General features: G+C 52.5%; 2 protein-coding genes across 2 annotated transcripts in view; both read right to left on the bottom strand.

Moving 5' to 3' along the window:
* Positions 1-3310: 3310 nt before the first annotated feature.
* Positions 3311-8195, bottom strand: WDR73 (WD repeat domain 73). Its single transcript, XM_032207794.1, has 9 exons — positions 8009-8195; positions 7868-7919; positions 7661-7728; positions 7196-7284; positions 6463-6551; positions 5685-5752; positions 4804-4968; positions 4230-4604; positions 3311-3711 (listed from the first exon to the last, which is right to left on the bottom strand). The coding sequence occupies exons 1-9, from the start codon at positions 8193-8195 to the stop codon at positions 3473-3475; spliced, it is 1332 nt and encodes a 443-aa protein (XP_032063685.1). The 3' UTR covers positions 3311-3472.
* Positions 8196-14475: 6280 nt separating this feature from the next.
* Positions 14476-20287, bottom strand: part of LOC116502059 (disintegrin and metalloproteinase domain-containing protein 21) — a 32215-nt gene continuing 26403 nt past the window's right edge. Inside the window, exons 16-19 of the mRNA XM_032207783.1 lie at positions 19288-19399; positions 17720-17828; positions 16637-16691; positions 14476-14708 (exon numbers count right to left, since the gene is read on the bottom strand). Coding sequence (XP_032063674.1) covers positions 14670-14708; positions 16637-16691; positions 17720-17828; positions 19288-19399 — 315 coding nt within the window. The 3' untranslated portion in view covers positions 14476-14669. The remainder of the gene's footprint in view (positions 14709-16636; positions 16692-17719; positions 17829-19287; positions 19400-20287) is intronic.

Below are 20287 nucleotides of genomic sequence, written 5' to 3'. Positions count from 1 at the left end.
TCCTCCCTTACAGGACCCCGTGGGGTCCCCAGGACGGATTGTACCCAGGGACCCGGCCCGTGCCATGGTGTCCCCCCCCCAAAATGCTGGGGGCTCGGGTCTCCCACAGCTCCTGGGAGACCCTCGCCACCCTTTTTTCGTGCCAGTGGGGTCGGCGTCGGCACCGGAGAGCTCCGTCCCCCTGCCCCGGGGTGTGGGGGGGGCACAGAGCTGAGCCCCCCCCCCTTGTTTTTGGGTAGAGCTGATGGGCAGCGTGGTACTTCTTTTTGTAAAGTGGTTTCTTTGTACTTGTTCATGGATACCTGCTTCTTTGGTTTCTCCACCGTATCTGTGATGTTTCTGTGTTCTGTCAAATAAATTATTCTAGTTTATTAAACTCAGAAAAAACAAACAAACAAACAAACAAAAAAACACCAAAAAAAAAAAATGAAAGCTGAAAAAAACGCAGTCCCGGCGCCTGGACACATCTCTTGGCTCAGGACAGGGGACCCAGCCCAGTCCTGGGGGGTCTTTTCCAGCGTGGCACCCACTGGTGGTGCTGGGGAGGGAATTGGGGGGCTCCCTGCGTGCATCAACACCCACGGAAACCTCCCGCATCCCATGCTCAGCCCCAGTGTTCCCAGTTCCCTGCCTCTACGCCGGCACTGGGACACTCTTCTGGCCCCCCACACTCAGCCTCTCCCTCCGCTGCCCCCCCCCAGCCCATTTTTTGGCTGTAGGGCTGTGCCCTGGCCTCCAAGCCGCGGGTAAATCCGGGCTTGGTGCCTGCCCTGGGCTCCCACCCGCTGCCCACGTGCGTTGGCTGCAGCAGGAGCCACAAATCGATGCCACCGCGCCCAAGGACGCGCAGGGGAGCCCTGGCACAGCTCCTGACGGCCCCCCTCCCACCCCAACAGCCTCGCTGCTCTCGGCTAACACTGAATTTTTTGGTTGTTTGGGTGAGAAATGGTGAAAAGGACAGCAAATCGCCCTGCCCGGGCTCTGTGCCAGCGCAGACGAGGCATCGAAGCCGTGCGCCCCGCGGCACGAATGTCTGTGGCTCTCCATCAGCTGGGGCACGTCCAAAATGAGCAGGATGGAGAGAAACAGCCCACGGCCATCCCTCGGGGTGCTGCTCCAGCCCCTCGGTGCCTTGGTGCCTCCGCTGACCTTCCCGCAGGCACGTGGATGCTGCTGAGGGACCTGCGCCAAGGGGTTGGAGGGTTTGGAGCCAGCAGCGGGGACCAGGAGGAGATTTGGAAGCGAAGTGCAAGACCTTGGAGCAGGGTGGGCTGCTGGAAAACGGAGCTGGTGGTGCCCGTGGGCACCAAGAGCGAGCTGGGGACACTCCAGAGCCACATCTCCAGGAGCAGGAGACGTTTCCCAGCCTCCAGCTGCTGGGGGAAGCAGGAAAACCCCAGAACCGGCTGTTAAATCCAACCCAGGACAGCCCCTGCCCGTCTTCTCCCCACAAACACAGCCCGGCGGGGTGAGGGAGCGGCGCAGAGCCACAGCTCACCCAGCGAGCACGCCCTAAAAACGCCCAGGCGCCCTCCAAAAGTGCTGCCAGCAGCAGTACTGCAAGCAGCAGCCCCGGTGTTGCACAAGACCCCAGCTGCACAGCCCCACACGTGACAATTCCGTGCGTGGCGCTGGGCAGGCGTCCTGCTGGGGGGGCAGGAGGAAGCAGGACGGGGACACAAACCCGATAACCCCCCCCCCCCCCCCCCAAGAACCCTCCCCTGCACGGCCCCAGCTGTTAGCACTTCACATTTTTGGCCATCTCCAGGCCTCTGGCGGAGCTGGTTGAAGCTGGACGAGGAGGCTGAAGTTATTTTGGGGGTAAAAACAAAAAAAAAAAAAAAAAAAAAAAAGAGAGGAAGTTTAGATGACTAAACCCTGCTGTTGCTTAAGCACCATTTCCCTAGAAAGCCAAGCAAATTTGCTTCCCTCTCTGCAGCAGGGGGACGTGAAGCAGGCTGGGCTCTGCTGCTCGCCAGCTCCTCCACCACGACCCCGAGGAGGAGACGGGGAGGAAGAGGAGGCAACAGGGAGGAAGAGGAGGTGATGGGGAGGAAGAAGAGGCTCAGGACCACAGGGCTCCCCTGGGGCTCAGTGCCCACCCATGGGTGAGCCCCTCTGATGGGTGCCTGGTGTTGCTGAAGACCCTCCAGGGGTGGAAAGGAGGACGGGGAATCCCTGCAGGAGCTCTCAGCTCCACCTGAGCCCTGCTGTTGGTGACGAAACAGCCTCAGAGCTCCAGCAGGGAACATTTCGGGTGGCACCTGCCGGGAAGCTGGGATGGCCTGAGCTGGGAAAGAGCCCCTCTGTTTCATCACCGACACGGGAACAGGCTTCAACATTAGCACCTGCAGGGAAAGAGCTGTTGCCAGGACACGGCGCAGGTCGGAACATCGCATCCCCAACCTCTCCTCCACCCCCTGAAGCGCAGCCTCGGCCCCGGCTCACCTCCCTGTCCCCACCTGCCTCGCCTGTCCTCAAGCCTCCTCTCGCTGCTGCGGACACACGGCGAGGCAGGAAGCCCTTTGCACCTCTCCTCTGAGGAAGGGGAGCGGCGGTTCCTGGAGAAATAACCACATTTGGGGGAGTTTAGGGGCAAGAGGGGATGGCCAGCGCCGGGTGGAGGAGCAGAGGCAGAGCCAGTGCAAGATTTGTGTTGCCCACTCCAGCGTGAGCATCCCGCAGGGCTGGGGGCTGTTTTCCAGGTGAGAACCCCCTGCCCACCTCAAAACATCCTGCCCTCGGTGTTCAGGACAAGGGGCAGCAGGCTCCCCGTGCCCCCAGGCACCGCCTGGTAACACGCAGGGACTGTACAAATCACCACCAGGCCCAAAAAAAGCCACCCAAATTCAAACTTTTTGATGAAAAGAAAAGGCCCACAAGCTACGGAGGCCTTTTCCTAGGCCGGGTGCTCTCTGGTGACACAGGGGCAGGGCAGAACTCGCAGCAGGCCGGGGCGGAAAGGCTGTTCCTGTGCGGGCTGCGCCGCTGTCACCACGCTGCAGCTTCCTGTGGCAGAGGCCACGCACAAGTGCTGAAACACCAACACCCCGCGGGGCGTGCAGCCACCCCAGCGGTGCCTGGGGACGGAAACCGGGAGGTTAAACGTGCCCCCGAGCAGCCCGTTTCCTCAAATTGTACTCGCCCTTTTTTTTTTTTTTTATATCTATCTTCCTCGTTTGAAGGGCACGGCGCAAAACACGACGTGGGCGGGGGGATGAGCCGACAGCAGGATGTTCTCCGCTAGTGGACGCGGTGAGAACTACAGGCTGCCACGCTTTGGAGGCTGGTAAACAGGAGAAGAAGCGACACAAGCAGAGTTCTTGCTATATTATATAAAAAAACAGTTCTTTATAGCCGTGTCTGTTAGCTACAGCTGTCTCAGAATGGTGACTTCAAGCAAACGGATAACCTCGTAACCTCCCGGCCCACGCAGGCAGGCAGGAAACACCCAGCTCACCCAAAGCGTGACCTACCCACAGCCCCCGCAGGGCTGAACCCAGTCCCAAACGTGCAAGGAGCCATCGCTGGCTGCCGACAGCAAAGTTCTGGGTTTCTGCGGGTGCCACGTGTGCACCGTGACCCGGGGAGGGCCCTCGCTGCCAGCCGGGCCGCCGAATTTGTGGCCCCTGTGGACGAAGAGCGGCTCTGCCTCCCTGCCGGAGCGGTCCCAGCGCCGTGTGTCGTACACCTGCACGGTGCCATCAAAGCCTGGAATGAAGAGAGAGAGATGAGGGAGTCACCAGCTCAACCCCGGGCTCGCAGCTGCCTCCCCAAGGGGCTGGAAGAGCCCGGAGTGACAGCAGAGCAGCAGGAGTTTGGCTGAAGCTAACAGCGGGCAGGGAAAACACGGCCAGATCCATGAGGACTGCACGTTCCCGAGTCTGGATTTGCCACGCTCAGGCCAGGAGACGGCCTGATGGATGCACACCCCGTGGTGGCCAGGCTGCCACTGCCACTAGCAGCGTTTGCTAAGGCTTAGGGCAGAATTTTCTAAGGGTTTGGGGTCTTTTTTTTTGGGGAAGGGAAGCTGCGAGCCCCCCTCGGAGCTGATCTGGGCTTTGGGGTCCTGCAGCAGCTAAAGGTGAGCTGCGGGGGTTATCAGCTCACCTCTCCGATGCCTCTGAACAGCCACTCCCTAACCGGGGGGGGTTAAAATACAGCTGGGCATGATGCAAAGCTCAAAACTTCCAAAAAAAAAAGGAACGTCTCAGCCCAGCAGCACGTACCTGAAACAGCCAGGCAGCCTTCCAGGGCAGGAGCCCAGGAGACGCACAGGAACTCTGCCCCGCAGCCAGGAGAGGGAATTCTGCACGTGGCCGAGGCCAAAGGCTCGGAGATTTTCCTCACGTCTGCCAGGACGAGGTGCCCCCCGCTCGAGAGGCAAGCTACGGGCTGGGGGCTTAAATCAGAGCCGGGGGGTCCGTGGCCGACCCCCGCGCACCACCGCTCGCCACGAGGCGCCGAGGGGACGGCCGCAACCTCCACGGGGCTCTGGGGGTGCCGCACGTCAGCCAGCCCCAGCTGCCCCCCCGTGCAGCACAGCAGCAAGGTGTTGCAGTCCAGGAAGGCCACGCCGCTGAGCTCCTCGCTGCTTCTGGAAGCTAAAAAAAAAAAAGACAAGATTGTGGATTTCCAGCTTCTGGAAGCCGGGAAGGACAAGGATTTGGGACATTGTGAGAGCATTGGCACGTGTCTGAAGGCAGCCCAGCTAAGGAAATGTTTGCCACCCGAGCAGTTATCCTCGCCTCACCCAAAATCCAGCTCTGCAAAGCCAGACACGCTCAGGCTTGGTTTGGGTACCTGCCACGTAGACGTTTTTCTGTGATTCCACCTCCGTGATCCGGACGTTGTCGACTCTGGAGCCGTGAAGGACCCACGGGGCTTTGGTCGAAATCGTCGCGATTTTAGCCCAAGCCTGCCCAGTGCTATTTTCTGCAGGTATGGCACTTACAGGTTTGATAACATCTATTTCAAAAGAGAGATAAGCAGCTGTAAAACACGCCAGGAAGCGAGCAATCCGCAAGACCAAGTTGCTTCACAGAGACACCTTGCAACCTGCTACGCCAACGAGAAATCAAATTACAACTTCGCCTCCAGAATAAAACCACGTTTTCCAACCCATCCAGCAAGGACCGCCACCAAACCCTGGGAAATCGAGGAAAACCCGTAAAAAGCTGTGAATCAAGGTGTTTATTTTCAGCAGAAAAGAAAATTCAAGTAGCACTTTGTACTTCCTTTTCTGGTGGTGTTTCACAAGAAGAGACAGAACAACGTCAAGCCTCTCCTAGAAGCAGGCGTGGAGAGCTGAGCTGGCTCACGGTGCCCCCCAAAAGGTGACGTGTGGGGCAAATTTATTTCTTACCCCCGAGTTATTAAGGAAATCTCGTGCTAAGCACACAAGTGGGATTTGTATTTACGTAAGAGCTCACAGATAAGCAAAGGTGGAAAGCCACAGCGCCAAGCCAAAACCTCCTGACTCCCTTCTGAGGTTTGGGCTGTGGGGTGAGCACCTTTCCAAGCCGTCGTGCCGTTCCCAAACCCTTGCCACACGAGGACACTCACTCACTGAGCAGGACTGGGATTTTTCTCCCCATTTTACCCCCGAGAAGCAGAGGAAGCTGGAGATGCTGACACGCAGTCTACGCTGAGAAACTACTCACATCAGAAGCGTGTGCCCTTACCCGAGTCCTCTCCTGACACCTGCCAGACGTGGAGGGAGCTGTCAGGTGGGCCGCTCGTCACCAGCAAGCTACGGGAACAAGAAGAACCCCACAAGGCTCGTCGTGGGCAGAGAAAAGCCTTCCTCCCCCTCCCAAACAGCCTGGCGAGGCCCAGCCTGGCTGTGCAGGAGCCGTCAGGGCTGCAGTTTCACAACTCCTCACACCAGGGCGATCTGTGCAGCCCAGCCCCAGGCGATGGCATTTAATTAGCACATTTCCCAAAAGCTCTAGACTAGGAATGGTGCAGAAAGCCCCGGAGCAGCACCGGGGGCTGGTGTAGGAGGTGAAAGCTGAGCAACTGACATGAATCAGCCAGAGGGAAGCTCGTTTGCTACAACCAGCACCAGCCAAAGCCTCCTGAACCTGTGTCTGCAGGAACCTGCAGAGCAGAGGCAGCCACCACCTGCTCTGCCTGCTGGGCACCTCCAAATCCAGAAGGAAACGACGCAAAAAGGCAGCGCAGGGAAACCACAAAGCCCTCCCCTGCTCACAAGTGAGGTAGGGAGGGATCCCTGGTGACCACCACGATCTCAGCAGCCCCTTCTGCTCGCTTGTTGTAACCCAGCTCCAACATTCCAGCAGCCTGAGCCAACAGCTTCAGCTTCCCTGCTACAGGGAGTGCTCTAAAAGCACCCAGAAATCAGGAGGTGCAAACATTCGCCAATATTCCTCCTGGCAGAAGTCACCAGGCTCCTCTCCTCCACTTGTTTTCTCCTCTGCTAGGACCCCGTGGCCATACCTGGTGTCTGGGACGTGCTTCAGGCTGTACACCGGGCGGCTGGAAAACCCACCGCATTCCACCTTGAAGTCTCTCTCTGGACACAGGCCCTGGAAATCAAAGGAAAAGTCATTTCTTCAAGTTAATGCAGCAAAAACCCTTACGGTCAGTTAACACAAAAAAGACAGAGGCATGAGAGACATTCTGGCATGGCAGAGCTCTTGCCTGTCCACTAAACGCTTCTTCCAACAGGAGCTACAAAGCTGAAGGATCCTTGATGATAGGGGAAAAAAATACAGATATAAAAGCTGAAGGATCCTTGATGATAGGGGAAAAAACACAGATAAAGCTTGTGCCAAGCACTCTGCCCGGGTTTGCTGCTGGCTGTGCGTGCCTGGCCAAACACCACCTCTTATTTTAGCTCAGACACCACCTAATCACGGGCCAATATCGCTGTTCAGCAGCACGGTTCCCCAGGCTCAGGCATCTCAGCCCGTCCCTTCTTTGTTTTCCCGGGTCTCCTCACCTCTCCTCTTTCCCCAGGAAAATCTTTCACTCACACATCTGGAGATGAAGCTTCCATGGCACACGCTGTCTGCAGGGCAGCAGGATTTCACAACCAGACTGCCAACATGACCTACCCGAGCTGGACAGCAGCCGGGTGGTCTACACGCTTCAGCTTCTGGTCAGAAACCGCTCCAGAGCTGGCCAAAACACTCTGGGTTTGGGGTGCCACCCCAGCCGCAGCACCCACCTGGGTCTCCTTCGCCTGCAGCGTTGGCGGGGGCAGCAGCTGCAGGATCTCGTTCCTGTCGGAGCTCCCGTACCCAGCCACACAAACACCTGTGGGGTGAGGAACCAGGGTCACAGTGAGCGATCCCCTCACCACACCCACCTTGGGCCAGACCCCCGCATTGCAGCACGGCCCCAGGATGAACCCCAGTACGCCCCCAGCCCCTTGTCTCCCCTTTTCTCCCCCTAGGACCCCAGTGCAGTCCCTCTCCCACTTCCCCAGCCTCCCAAGCCTGGTGATGCAGCCCCCATTCTCCCCTCAGGACCCCAGCACAGCCTGGCCAGGCCTCCCTCAACCCCCAGCCCCTAGCCTGGCCCCCCAGAACCCCTGCCCGGCCCCCAGAACCCCTGCCTGGCCCCTCAGGACCCCTGCCCAGCCCCTCAGGACCCCTGCTCGGCCCCCCCAGCCCCTCTCCTCCACACTCACGGTTCCCCAGGGCCCATTCGATGACGCGGGTGGGAGCCTGGAGCTCGAAGGTGTGGAGATCCTCGTACCTGCGGGGGACAGGGGGCTGCTGAGGGGGGGGGAGAGGCTGAGGCTTGGGGGGTGAGGGTAGGCCGGGGAGGGGGAAGAGGCCTGAGGGGGCAGGGAGAGGCTGGGGAGAGGAGGCTGAAGGCACAGGGCCCGTCTCACAGGCGCAGGGAGCTCAGCAGCCATTCGTCTTCTTCTTCATCATCTTCTCCTTCTTCTTCTTCATCTTCTCCTTCCTCCTCCTCTTCCTCCTCCTCACCACCAGCCCCCGCCGCCTCCATAGCAACGCCCGCTCGTCGCGGCCTTGTGACGTCACGCCCCGTCGCGCGGTAGTGACGTCACGCCCCGGGAGGCGGGAAGACGGGCGTGGCTCCCCCGGGGCCGGTGGCGGGCGGCTGGCGCCGGCCGGGATGGGAGGGGCGGGGGTGGGGGTGGAGGCATGGGCGCTGCTCACAAACATGTCGGGATCTGGAGCTTTGCGGTCCTTCATAGACACTGCAGTGCCCCCAGATACGTGTCCTGGTCACAGATAGTGCAGTACCCACAGCTCTGTGTCCCACCATGCCCGCTGCTATGTGTCCCTTCACAAACACCTCAATATTCCCCTCTTACAAACACCACAGTGCCCCCAGCTATGTGTCCCTTCACAAACACCTCAATATTCCCTCTCACAAACACATCAATATTCTTCACAGACACCGCAGTGCCCACAGCTCTGTGTCCCTTCACAGACACTGCCATGCCCACTGCTTTGTGTCCCTTCACAAACACCTCAATATTCCCCTCTTACAAACACCACAATGCCCATAGCTACGTGTCCCTTCACAAACACAATACCCACAGTTACGTGTCTCTTCACAAACACTGCAGTGCCCACAGCTATGTCCCTTCACAGACACCGCCATGCCCACGGCTATGTGTCCCTTCATAAACACATCAATATCCACAGCTATATTACATGTCTGTCCCCTCTTATAAACACAATACTCACAGCTCTGTGTCCCTTCACAGACACTGCAGTGCCCCTGATATATATCCCTTCATAAATACCTCAATATTCCCCTCTTACAAACACCACAATACCCACAGGTACGTGCCCCTTCACGAACACCCCAGTGCCCACAGCTATATATTCCTTCACAGACACTGAAGGAACTTCCTGCAGTGCCCACTGCTTTATGTCCCTTCACAAACACCTCAATATCCACAGCTATATGTCTGTCCCCTCTTATAAACACAATACTCACAGCTATGCGTCCTTTCACAAACACCCCAGTGCCCACAGCTATGTCCTCTTCACTGACACCGCAGGGCCAATGGCTATATGTCCCTTCACAAACACCTCAATATTCCCCTCTTACAAACACCACAATACCCACAGCCTTCACAAACACAATACCCAGAGCTCTGCGTCCCTTCACAAACACCCCAGTGCCCACAGCTGTATGTCCTGTTCAGAGACACTGCAGTGCCCACGGCTATACATGTGTGTCCCTTCACAAACACCTCAATATCCACAGCTATATTATGTCTGTCCCCTCTTAAAAACACAATACTCACAGCTGTGTCCCCTCACAAACACAATACCCACAGCTATGTGTCCCTTCACAAACACCGCAGTGCCCACAGCTATATGTCCCTTCACAAACACTTCGATATCCACAGCTATGTGTTTTTCCCCTCTTATAAACAATACTCACAGCTATGTCTCCCTTCTCAAACTCCACAGTGCCCACAGCTATATGTCCCTTCACAGACACTGCAGTGCCCCTGATATATATCCCTTCACAAACACTTCAATATTCCCCTCTAACAGACACCAATATACCCACAGCTCTGTGTCCCTTCACAAACACCCCAGTGCCCACAGCTATATGTCCTGTTCATAGGCACTGCAGTGCCCACAGCTATATGAGTCCTCCTCATAAACACTACAGTGCCCATGGCTGTATGTCCTTCTCACAAACACCACGGTATCACAGAATCCCCAAATGGCCGAGGTTGGCAGGGACCTCTGAAGATCATCTAGCTCGCCCCCCCTGCCGAGCAGGATCACCTAGAGCACCTTGCACAGGATGGCACCCAGGCGGGTTTTGAATATCTCCAGAGAAGGAGACTGCATAGCCTCTCTGGGCAACCTGTCCCAGTGCTCTGTCACCCTCCCAGTACAGAAGTCCCCCCTCATATTGAGCCGTAACCTCCTGTATTTCAGTTTGTGCCCGTTGTCTCTCATCCTGTCACTGGGCCCTACTGAAAAGAGACCGGCTCCATGCTCTTGCCACCTCGCCTCAGATATTTATACACATTAATGAGGTCTCCCCTCAGTCTTTGCTTTTCCAGGCTAAGCAGGCCCAGTTCTCTCAGCCTGTCCTTCTACATCAAGTGCTCCAGTCCTCTCATCATCTTCATAGCCCTCCTCTGGACTCGATCCAGTAGCTCCATGTCCCTCTTGTGCTGGGGAGCCCAAAACTGGACATACACTCCCCACCAGGGCTGAGCAGAGGGGCAGGATCACCTCCCTTGACCTGCTGGCAACACTCTTCTGAATGCAGCCCAAGATATTGTCGGCCTTCTTGGCCCAAAACAACTTGTGGTCAGCCTGCTGCCCACCAGGATTCCTAGGTCCCTCCCTGCAGAGCTGCTCTCCAGCAGGTCAGCCCCCAGCCCGTACTGGTGCTTGGGGTTATTCCCTTCTAGGTGCAGGACCCTCTAGGTGCAGGTGGGGATAAATTCCAAAGCCTGCCAAGTCCTTATGAGCTGCAAACCCAGTGTAACCTCTGCCCTTTACACCAGTTCCTCTGTGTGTAATGTGAGGGTTATGCACTGGTTTCCAGCCAGCACTTCCTTACTGGTGTTGCTGTTTTTGTTTTTGACAAAGACGTCAGTCGCCGTTAAGTACTTTGCTATTTTCCTGCCAGAAGTGCTGTGTGTTACCACAGATTTTGGTGCCCGTGCCAAGAGGATGCTGTCCGAATGGAGACGGCGAAGCTGGGCCTCGCTGTGAGCTGACTGTGTCAGAAGATGGTCGATTTCTCCCCAATAAATTCATTTATTCAAGCACAAGTTCCGATCAGATGCCAGGTGTTTGGAGCTTGCTTCCAGCTGTGGGCTCGCTGTCTGTAGCAGTGATGCTTCGGGATCACTCGTGATAATTTGAAGCTTGTTGAGCATACAGATTATTGTGCTTTTTCTGTCTTCTGGCCAGGGTTTAGCTGGCACGTGTGGTGCCGTGAGGCAAGCAGTGCCTATTTTCTGTAACACTGCAAGGTGGCAGCCTACGGCTTCGGAGGTGGCTGTGCAGTAATCAGATAAACACTGCTTCTACACAAATCCATCTGAACGTGAACCTTTTAATCTGTACAGTGTCTCCTATATTATCTGATGTTCTGTTGCCATTTATTTTCCTCTCGCTTTTCAGCACGCCGTCAATGGCAGTCCTGCACCAGTTGTCAGAGGAAGGAGGATGATTTGGGTGATTTTCTGGGACCTTGGTGTCCTCGGAGAGGTGGCAGGACACCCCGGGTGACACGATCCCTTCAGGCTGCTGCAGTCTGGGTGAGATGTGCCATCTGAACTCTGTGCTCAGGGCTAATTCGGGGCTGTCAGTACAGAATTGAGCAAGAAAGAAGCAACAAGAGAAGGTAGAAAGGCAGAAAAGCCGTGAAAACAAGGACCAAAAGCCAGACCCCTGCCTTTGGCCAAAAGGCACTGCAAGCAGGGAGTGGATCTGGTTGGCACTTCTCACCTGTGGTTACATTCCTGAAATCTCCACTTTGTCACTTTGAGATACTCTGGTATTTATTGTATTTTGTTTGGAGAAAGAGTGGCAAGAATTCTCATGTACAGAGGAAAATGTTGTTCATTCACATTATTTTTTGTAAAATATCTGAACAGTCTCAAATTCGGTAAGAACCTTGTCTTACCTATTCTTTCTACATGCTATGGTTCAAGAATTAAAATTTGATGTAGCATCTTGTGAAGAATCTGAAAGAGGACTCTGATTTTTTTTTTTAATTTTATTTTTTATATGAACCTGCTTAGATTAAATTTAAATTAAAGCTGTAATAATATCAGCTGCACTTGAGAATACAAGAGGTGTGGCAGTCAGTGGGTTCAGAGCTCATCCCTTCATCACCTTGTCCTGTTAACTTTCTTCTCATTTGCATTTTTATTTATTTATTTATTTGTTTGTTTGTTTGTTTGTTTATTTATTTATTTTTATTTGTATTTATTAGCTGCAGGACAGGAGCTTAGCCTGAGCTGGACAACTGCCCATGTGGGCGCACGGTGCAATTCCAGCAGGACGTGAGGGCAGAGAGGAGGAGAAATGGGAAAGGAAAGGGTGAGAGCCTGGCAAAGTGAAGGAGACTCAGAGCACACACCAGCCTTAGCTGCTTCTCCCTGCCCACAGACTCAGCACTGTTTCAGGGTTTGGGCAGCCTTGGAGACACGTAGGTTGGGGAAGAAAACTGTGAAAGGACCCAGGAATGGAAATGCTGAGTGTGAGACCTGACATACTCTCTAAATGAGATGAGATGGTATTTGCCTGCTGGATGTCGAAGCCGTCTTCAGTCTGAATGGTACACAGTAGTTATTCACAAGGATAAAAATACTATTTCCAGTTACTATTCCTATAGAAAAGCCACCCTCGGAAGCTTGAAAAGAGGCACAGAACATTATTTGGCCTTAATTCCCTGTAGCTTTTCCACAAAACAGGGATTTGTCCCCACGTGGAGTGCACACATGTGTGTGCAGCCCCACATGGACTGCTGCTGTTGCTGTACCCCAGAAATTGCTTAAATTGGAAGGGATTGTGAAGGAACAATACTGCAGGGTAACACCTTTTGTATTAATGAAGTGTTGCCCACTTGTGTTCCAGTTTTGGCACGGCTGAAGCAAGGACCTTGGTGGATCAGAAGAGCCTGGCAGTGCCACCAGAGGAGTTCGAGTCTGCTGTGCAGATCCACAGATCAGCCCTTCCTCAGAAGTGGAACAGCACGGGGTGAAATCTTCAGCTTTCATGGCCAGGAAGAAACACGAACAAAGCAAAATGAGCAGCTCTTGAGGTCTGGGTATTTCTGGGAAAACTCTTCCAGAGCTCGAGAGAGCCCTGAGTCTGCAGGCACCGTGTGGGATTAGCTGACATGAGCATTGCCCCAGATGGCGATGCAGAAAACGACATGCACTTGCATATGTGGAAAAAATCCTCCCATCAGTTAAACAAGGCTTTCCTGAGAATTGCTACTGTCATGCACAAGCGATATCTGTGGGCAGATAGTCGTTTTTATCACAGTTTGAGTGCAGGGGGAAGGAGCTTGGCAATCTGTGATCCACATGCAGGATGCCAGCTGACCTCGAGGGCCAAGCTCCGCTGCTGGGAGCTGAGCCTGGCTGCTGAGCCCCACAAAAAAAGCTCAGCGAACCCCTCCTGAGGAGTCAAGTCCTTGGTTTTGTGAAATCTGGAGGCGCTGCTTTCAGCTCTGTTCTCTGAACTCGCGAGAGAAATCACCTCCTTTCTGATCCTGAATCTTCACGTGGGGAGATGTCAGACCTGGCAGAGCTAAAAACCGAGAGCTGATGAAAGGCTGGAGGAAAGGCTCGGTATTCATCAAAGAGATTTTACTAGGCGGATTTTCCAAGACTCATTATGTGCAGGGTGTGCTTATCCACGAAACGTACTGCTCAGCCTTGAAGTCTTGAGGATGAAGCCAGCAAAGGCTGAGGTTGTCGTTGCTGATTTATGGCTGAAGCCACCCATAGGTACCCCCTATTTGTGTTTTTCATGACACTGTTGCTGTTGTTTTACTTGCTCCAACATCTTCTAGTAAGCAAAACCTGACTTTTTGTATGCTTTTTTTTGGGTATTTATCCAACAGTTAAAGATTTTTTTTTTTTTTTCTGTTTAGTACCCCAGGGACCTTAAGAACATCCATTACTTGGTGAAGAAGTTCCTAAATGCACAGATTTCTTGGACGCAGCAGAGGTGATGGCCAGAGGGGTACGATGAGGTACCTGCTGAAGCGAGCTGCTCCTCAAGCTTCAGGCACTCATCATCCTTTCATGCTCCTGTGGGCTGCACACCAAAAGTCATCACCCCTCCTAATCCTTTAGCAACCTTGCATAGATGAATTATTGGGAAGTTTGGTAGACCTGCCTACTTGCAGGCTGGTTTTGAAACCAGGGTTTAGGAGTGAGGGCTCCTTCCTCAAAAAGGAACAGTACCTGAAGGATTTGGGAGAAAAAAAGGCTGGAAATATAAAGAATGAGTATGTAGGTGCTTGTATGCTTTGCTCAGGAACCCAGCCTGCAGTGGGGCTGCCTTTATGGGAAGCTCATCAGGCTGCAGGACTGTAGTTGGTCAAATCTCCCATTGCCTTTTTGGAGACTGAAAGTCAGAACAGGAATTGCTGCCAGCAGTTTGTGTCGGATCGCTCGTGTGGGTGAGGTGCAGGCACAATATTGCTTCCAGTTCCTTGTTCTCGTTCAGCTTTTGAACACAGGAGACCTCGTGGACATCCCTATGGCCACAGCCCACTGCAAGGCAGACCCTCACAAGGCAGCTGCATGGCTCTGTGTGTCCAGGGGTGAGTATTTCAAAGAGAAATGCAGCATTTTTTTTCTTCTTTTATGTCTATGGGGTCAAATAAATGGTTGTTCTTTCTTTCACCTTCTCCAGGTCAGGACCAGAGACGGCTGGACCAGAGCTGGAAACCTCTGAGATGCCTGGAGCCCAGCCTCCTAGCAGATGAGGGATTTACCATCAACAGAAATCGGAAGGAAAATTGTTTATTTCAGTGGAGGTAATGTTATTTAAAGCGGAACAAAACCAAAACTAACGTGACAGGTTTGGGAAGCACGGCCAGTTCCCACAAAGCCAGCGGTACGTGGGGCTGCGTTCAGAGCCCTCTGTAGGCTGTTTCCATCCTTCGGGGGCTTGTGTCCTGCAAAGAGGCCCTGCTCTGGCTTAATCCGTAGGACTTCTGTCTCCTTCTGCCAGGCTCTCCTGAAAAATAAAACGTGAATGTCAGTGCAATTTACTCTACTTATTGGAGGTTATTTTGTTAACGAGCTGATGATACAGAGCCCAGTGTTCATATTTTAAGACGTATATAATGGAGCAGTTGTATTTGTTGGAAAGACACACTTCAGAGAGTGAACGAAGACCTTTTTTGTGTGTGAATTTCACAGCCCTGGGATCCACGGGAGGAGGAGCAGGTTCAGAGTGGACACGTTTTGTGGAGGGTGGATCCAAAAAGACCTCTGAATGAAGCAAGCAGTGGCCACCAGCAGAGCTTCTTGGGACAAGGATCAGCTCTCCGTGGCGAGGCTTTCCCCAGGCTGTCTGCACGCTGGAGAGAAGGTGCTGCTTCGATGGGCCTCGATCTGAGCCAGTTCATTGCTGTGCTGTGTGTATAACTCTATATATGAGAGGACATTTCTTGGGATATTGCATTCCTCAGAATATTACAGGATATTACCTGCCAGGCACCTCCTGTCTTCGCTTCTGTTCCCTGGGCTGCAGTTTCCAACCTCTTCCCTGGTGCCTCAGTGTTTCCCTGGTGTTCTCCCGTGTTTAATGGCTTTTCTTTCTCATAGAGTGTGCAAAATTGCAGTGCAATTCTTACACTGCGTGTCCTCAGCAGAATTTATATACATGCATTTTATCAAATCTGTCGCTTCTAGACTCCTGTGACATGTTTAGAGTCCACGTATGATGGATTAGCAACAAAGACAGCAGGCAGCATACCTTCCCTAGCCTCCCTTTTCTGCTCCCCTCTTGTTTTGCAGGTCATGCTCACACTCTGCTAAAATTTTGGTTAATCGTGTTTTCTATCCAGTCTCCTTTGTGCTATGTCCAGGGCTGGATTTCATCAGCATCTCGAGACAACAACTGCCAGACTTTAATTAACTATCGACAGAAAAAAAGTAAGTTTTCCCATCTGTGTCAAAGTTTGCTTGTTCTGTAAGATGTAGTGGACTCTTCAGTGCAATTTAAAAAGAAATTCAGTGTTGTTTTTTTTAATTTTTCCTACCCGAAATATCACGTGGCAGTTTAGTCACGTCACTTCTTGTTCTGCCCACAATAAACCTAAAAACTCAGGCCTGAATTGTGGTTGCCTTGGATGTAGGTGGGGGTTAGTACCCAATATAATCCCCCTCAGTCACCTCTTCAAATGATAGGACCAGCATCTTCCATTTTCTTCCTGAAGACCAGGAATTTCTGATCCCAGGGCTCTTCTCAGCCTCCTGCACACGTGGCTTGAGTTGAGGCCATCATTTTTTTTCCTTCTTCCTATTTTCTCTTTTCCAGTTCCTTCCCCTTTTTTCTTCTGCATTCGTAACTAGACGAGGCAGGACTTATTCATGTATTTACCGAGGGAGATTTCCTTGGAAAAGCTAATCTGATGAAGCAGCTTTGACTTGGTTCAGACGAGCCCCGTTGCTGCAGCCTCGCCGAGCAGCCGTGGGCACTGCAGGAAAACCCCACGGCCACAACCAGAGCAGAGGCCCGCACACTGCAAAGTCTGATTTTTGTCGTTTCGGCAGAGATCTTGTATTCGCTCCGAGGTGGACATAATTCTTGTTTTCTGACAAGCCCTGGGATTTTGTTTGGGCTTTCTGCAGCTGTGTTGTGATGCTGATGTCAGCTCTTGAAGCAATCAGTCTGAACACGCTTCTATTTGGAGGAACTTGGTATTTTTACATTAAACTGCCTTTTGACCTAAACCAAAACAAATTTCTGCAGTTACGCTGCTGAGCATTTGAGCTCTGTTTTTGTCCTCCCTGGCACCTTTCAACTTGGACTGACAGAAGAGGGGGAGCAACACTTACTGAGAAAGGAAAAAGATGTGAGGAGAGTATGGAGAAGTTGCAGTGCTCCAAACCCCTTCACAAATGTTGTTTTTAACTGGGAATGGGAGGACCTCTTACCTCTTTTAAAGAAGGAGTGGTCTCACGTCTTTTTTCCTGTCTTCTGAGCTGCCACCTATAAGGGAAAGTCAAAGTTCTCAGGGAACAGAGCTTTGGGCAGGGATTTCATGCAGAAAAAGGTGCAGGTACCTTATGAGAAACGCTGGCTGTTTTCCCAAAATCACATTCAATGGCATGGATACGTAAAACGACAAGAAAGCAGAAGTGTGAAGTTAAACCCCATCTCCTCCCCAAGACCCAGAGACACCACAGATCACCGGAGCAAGGGGGGAAGCATTTCTTAGAGCTGCTCTGGGGACTCCAGCATGGGGTGGAGATACCCAGACTGGTTGTACTGGAGGGTGGCTGGGTGCTAGGCAGTCCCGCTGCCAAGAGCGGAGCGAACTTCTGTTCATCCTGCTTCTTGGCACAATAAATTAGCCCGGCAAATCTGAAGCATGTGGATGTGCAGAGACCATCGAGGGGAATGCCAGCTTTCGTTTTCTGCTGTGGGATTTGGAACGTTCTCCCCGCCTGTAGTCGCATTCCCATATTCTTTCAGTTAAGCTTATAAAGCCATTTGACCTGGGAAAAATGTGCAAACCAGTAAGAGGATAAGAGAGCATTTATCCTCTGCACACTATTTTAAAACCTTTCTCTTTTTTTCAACTTTTGTTTGCCCTTTTTTTTCTTTTCTTTTATTTTTTTCCCAAACCTCAAAGGAAAAAGTAAATGAATTGAACTATAAATTTCCAAAGAGAAAAAAAGGAAGAGCCACTTAGAAAACAAAACAAAACAAACAGAACTATATGAAAAATTACCCTGAAGTTAGACAGCGATTTTCATTTCAAAACTTCTATGGAAACCTTTTAAAAAATGCCAGAATGGATTAAAAAATGTTAAGCTCTTGCTGCCATTTCTGGATACGAGGCAGCTGTGACAAGGCTTTGTTCCCAGCCCGGAGCACTCCCGGTTGCATTCCTCTGCGTTGTCTTTGAAGCAAGAGAAACTTGGTTTGCAAGAGAGGTGGCCAGTATTGTGCAGGGAACAAAGAAATGCCGAGAACCTTGGTTAGAAATTGTAAATTGTTGGAGTGTCACCTACCTTCGGATGTAGTCCATGATTTCAGCCCTCTTGTACACCAAAATGCCCAAAACCAAGAAGAGTAAAAACAGCGTCCCAGAAGCTTTTCCCATATTCTTTACAGTTCCCCCTGATTGGAAAGGAAGACAGAAAAAGAGAACGTTATGCTCTGTGCACACCAGGCGTTTCTGGCACAAAAAGGGAAGAAATGGAGAAGAAAGGGCTCAGGTCTCCGAGGCACCTCCACCACTGCCTGCTTGGGAGCCACCAGTGTTTGCACCATTCTCAAAAACAATCAAAAGCCTTGAGGTACGCAGCACAGGGGGTAAAGTAACTCTACATGGGCCTGGAAGCAAGGATTCTTTTTGGGACTGCGTGGTAAGGAGCTCGAGGATAACCAGTGAGGTTGGGAAAAAAATGGAAAGCTTCCTAGGTTGTTCCCTGATAAGGGCACACAGATGAGGAAATACCCAGATATAGTGGATAAGAAATTTGAGCTGAACATCTACTTCTGCTAATGGCTGAGGCTCCAGCCTGTAGTTGGTGTCTGGAGGAGAATGGGAGGTTGTTCTTAGGGAAGGTGGAAAAGGGCTCGCTCCTCCCAGCACGCCTGGGCAGCCACCAGGAAGACTCCAGCAGGATCCTAAAATTTGGCGTTGGCCTTTCTCCGTGAATTGAGAGGAGCACGACGTTGCCACTTGGGCATCTTCACCGCCACGCCAGCAGGTGAAGTATCACGATGGGTTGATGTTTCAGGAACAGCTGATTCAGCATTAAAGATGTTAATTGCCCAGAAGAGCTTGATTTCTGCAGTGCCATTGGGCCTATTACCGCTCGAGCGACTTGCCATCAGCCCGGCCAAATAAGCAGCAGAAAAATCTCATCATTCTTCATCAGCAGCAGAACTGATGAGCAAAGAGGGTCAGGGAAGAGCCTGAAAGCTGCCAGCAGTCGGGTTTTGGAGTGCTGCTGAGTGACTGTGGCGTTCTGCTCATCAGCAAGTTATTGCCCATAATATATAGGAAAGCAGAAGGGTAAATCTCAGGGGTACGTGCCAGGAAAATATTTATTTATGCCCTGTTCTCCCAGGATTGAAGCTCTGCTGGAGATCTCCGTTAAGAGGAAAGGAAGATTCTCCTAAGAGGGTTCTGATGAGCTCAAAAGACACTCCTCATCAGCTGTCTTAATGAACCGTGGGCTGGCTCGTTGGCCCCTGTGCTTAATGGAATCGATCTGCAGTTCCTCTGGGTGCCCTGAGAGTAGTCAGAGAGAGGCAGGCAAGGCAAGCACAACTGGAGGGGTAAAAAGAAGTGAGATAAGAGGAAAAAAAATAGAATATATTAGAATAGAATAAATTAGAATAGAATAAATTAGAATAGAACAGAACAGAATAGTTCAGTTGGAAGGGACCTACAAAGACCAGCAAGCCCAAATCTGATGTATTTAAATAGGAAGGGAGAAAGAGATGCCTGAACCAAGTCTGGAATGATTTGGAAATACAGGTGGGGAACTGCTGAGCTTGTCCAAGAGCAAATAATGCCAAGAGAGGCAGTGTGATGTGCAGGGCGGTCCCACCCCGCCGCGCTTACAGTAGTACGAAGGAGGTGGGCCGCTGTCGACGCTGCCTCCAAATCCTTCCTGCTTGCAGTCTGGAGGGGCCCACCCAAAATCGCAGTGGCAGTTTTTCTTGTTGTTGCACACCTAGAAGAAAATAAATAAATATTTTATGGCATGAAAGACAGAGAAACACCGTGTGGCAGCGCGGCGTCGCGGCAGGACCGGCAGCGAAGGGCAGGATGAGCTCCACAGCCTGGGGTAAATTTGCTCCTCTCCTTGAGCTGCCAGCATGGAAATGCTCATGTACAGCTGATGGACAGGATCCCCTGGCCACGGGCTGTCAGGGGCTTTGTGGCTTGTACCTATCACTAGGTTTCTGCTGCGGTGGTGACATGAGGGCAGTGGGAGTCCCCAAACCATCCCCATGGAGTTGGTCCTGCTGAGACAGGCTGCAGGCACAGCAGGGAGGAGGTGGCAGCACGCAGAAGAGGAAAGATGGCTACGTCTGCCTTTTTGCCAGCTCGGTAGGAGTGCTTTTTGCAATCCTCAAGCTGTTTGCGCTGCAGATTTGGAAAGCACTTTCGTAGTCTTTATTATCTACCCTGCTCTTGCGAATGTCCCTATTTCTGTCATGACAACATGAAATGTCAAAGACACATCCAAAGTGCATTTGTCACCTCCATGTGACTCAGAAATCATGGCTTTTGCTACCAGGCAGAGCCCTGACTCCCTTGGCTGTGCAGGCTGCGCTGCTCACCAGATGGGACCTCACCCCGCTGCCGGCTCGTGCTGCGGGGCCAGCCGGTGCCAGGTGAGCTTTTTTAGCTCTCTTTAGATGCTGGCTGGCTGATTTTGCATGGTTTGCTGTTAGCCCAGGGTCGTGATACTGTTTGGCTGTACAGACCCAGAGCTCTGCTGCCCCATCCCAAAATTGCTTGCTTTCCCAGGTAAAGGCACAAACACAGTGGCTGGGCTTCGAGTGACGTTTCGCTCCCCTTCCCTGCAGTGGCAGGGTGGAGGTTTGCTTTCTTC

This window comes from Aythya fuligula, chromosome 1 (genome assembly GCF_009819795.1).
Source record: "Aythya fuligula isolate bAytFul2 chromosome 1, bAytFul2.pri, whole genome shotgun sequence".
NCBI lineage: Eukaryota > Metazoa > Chordata > Aves > Anseriformes > Anatidae > Aythya > Aythya fuligula.
The sequence above is the reverse complement of the archived record's forward strand: the minus strand, read 5'-3'. Positions and strand labels throughout refer to the sequence as shown.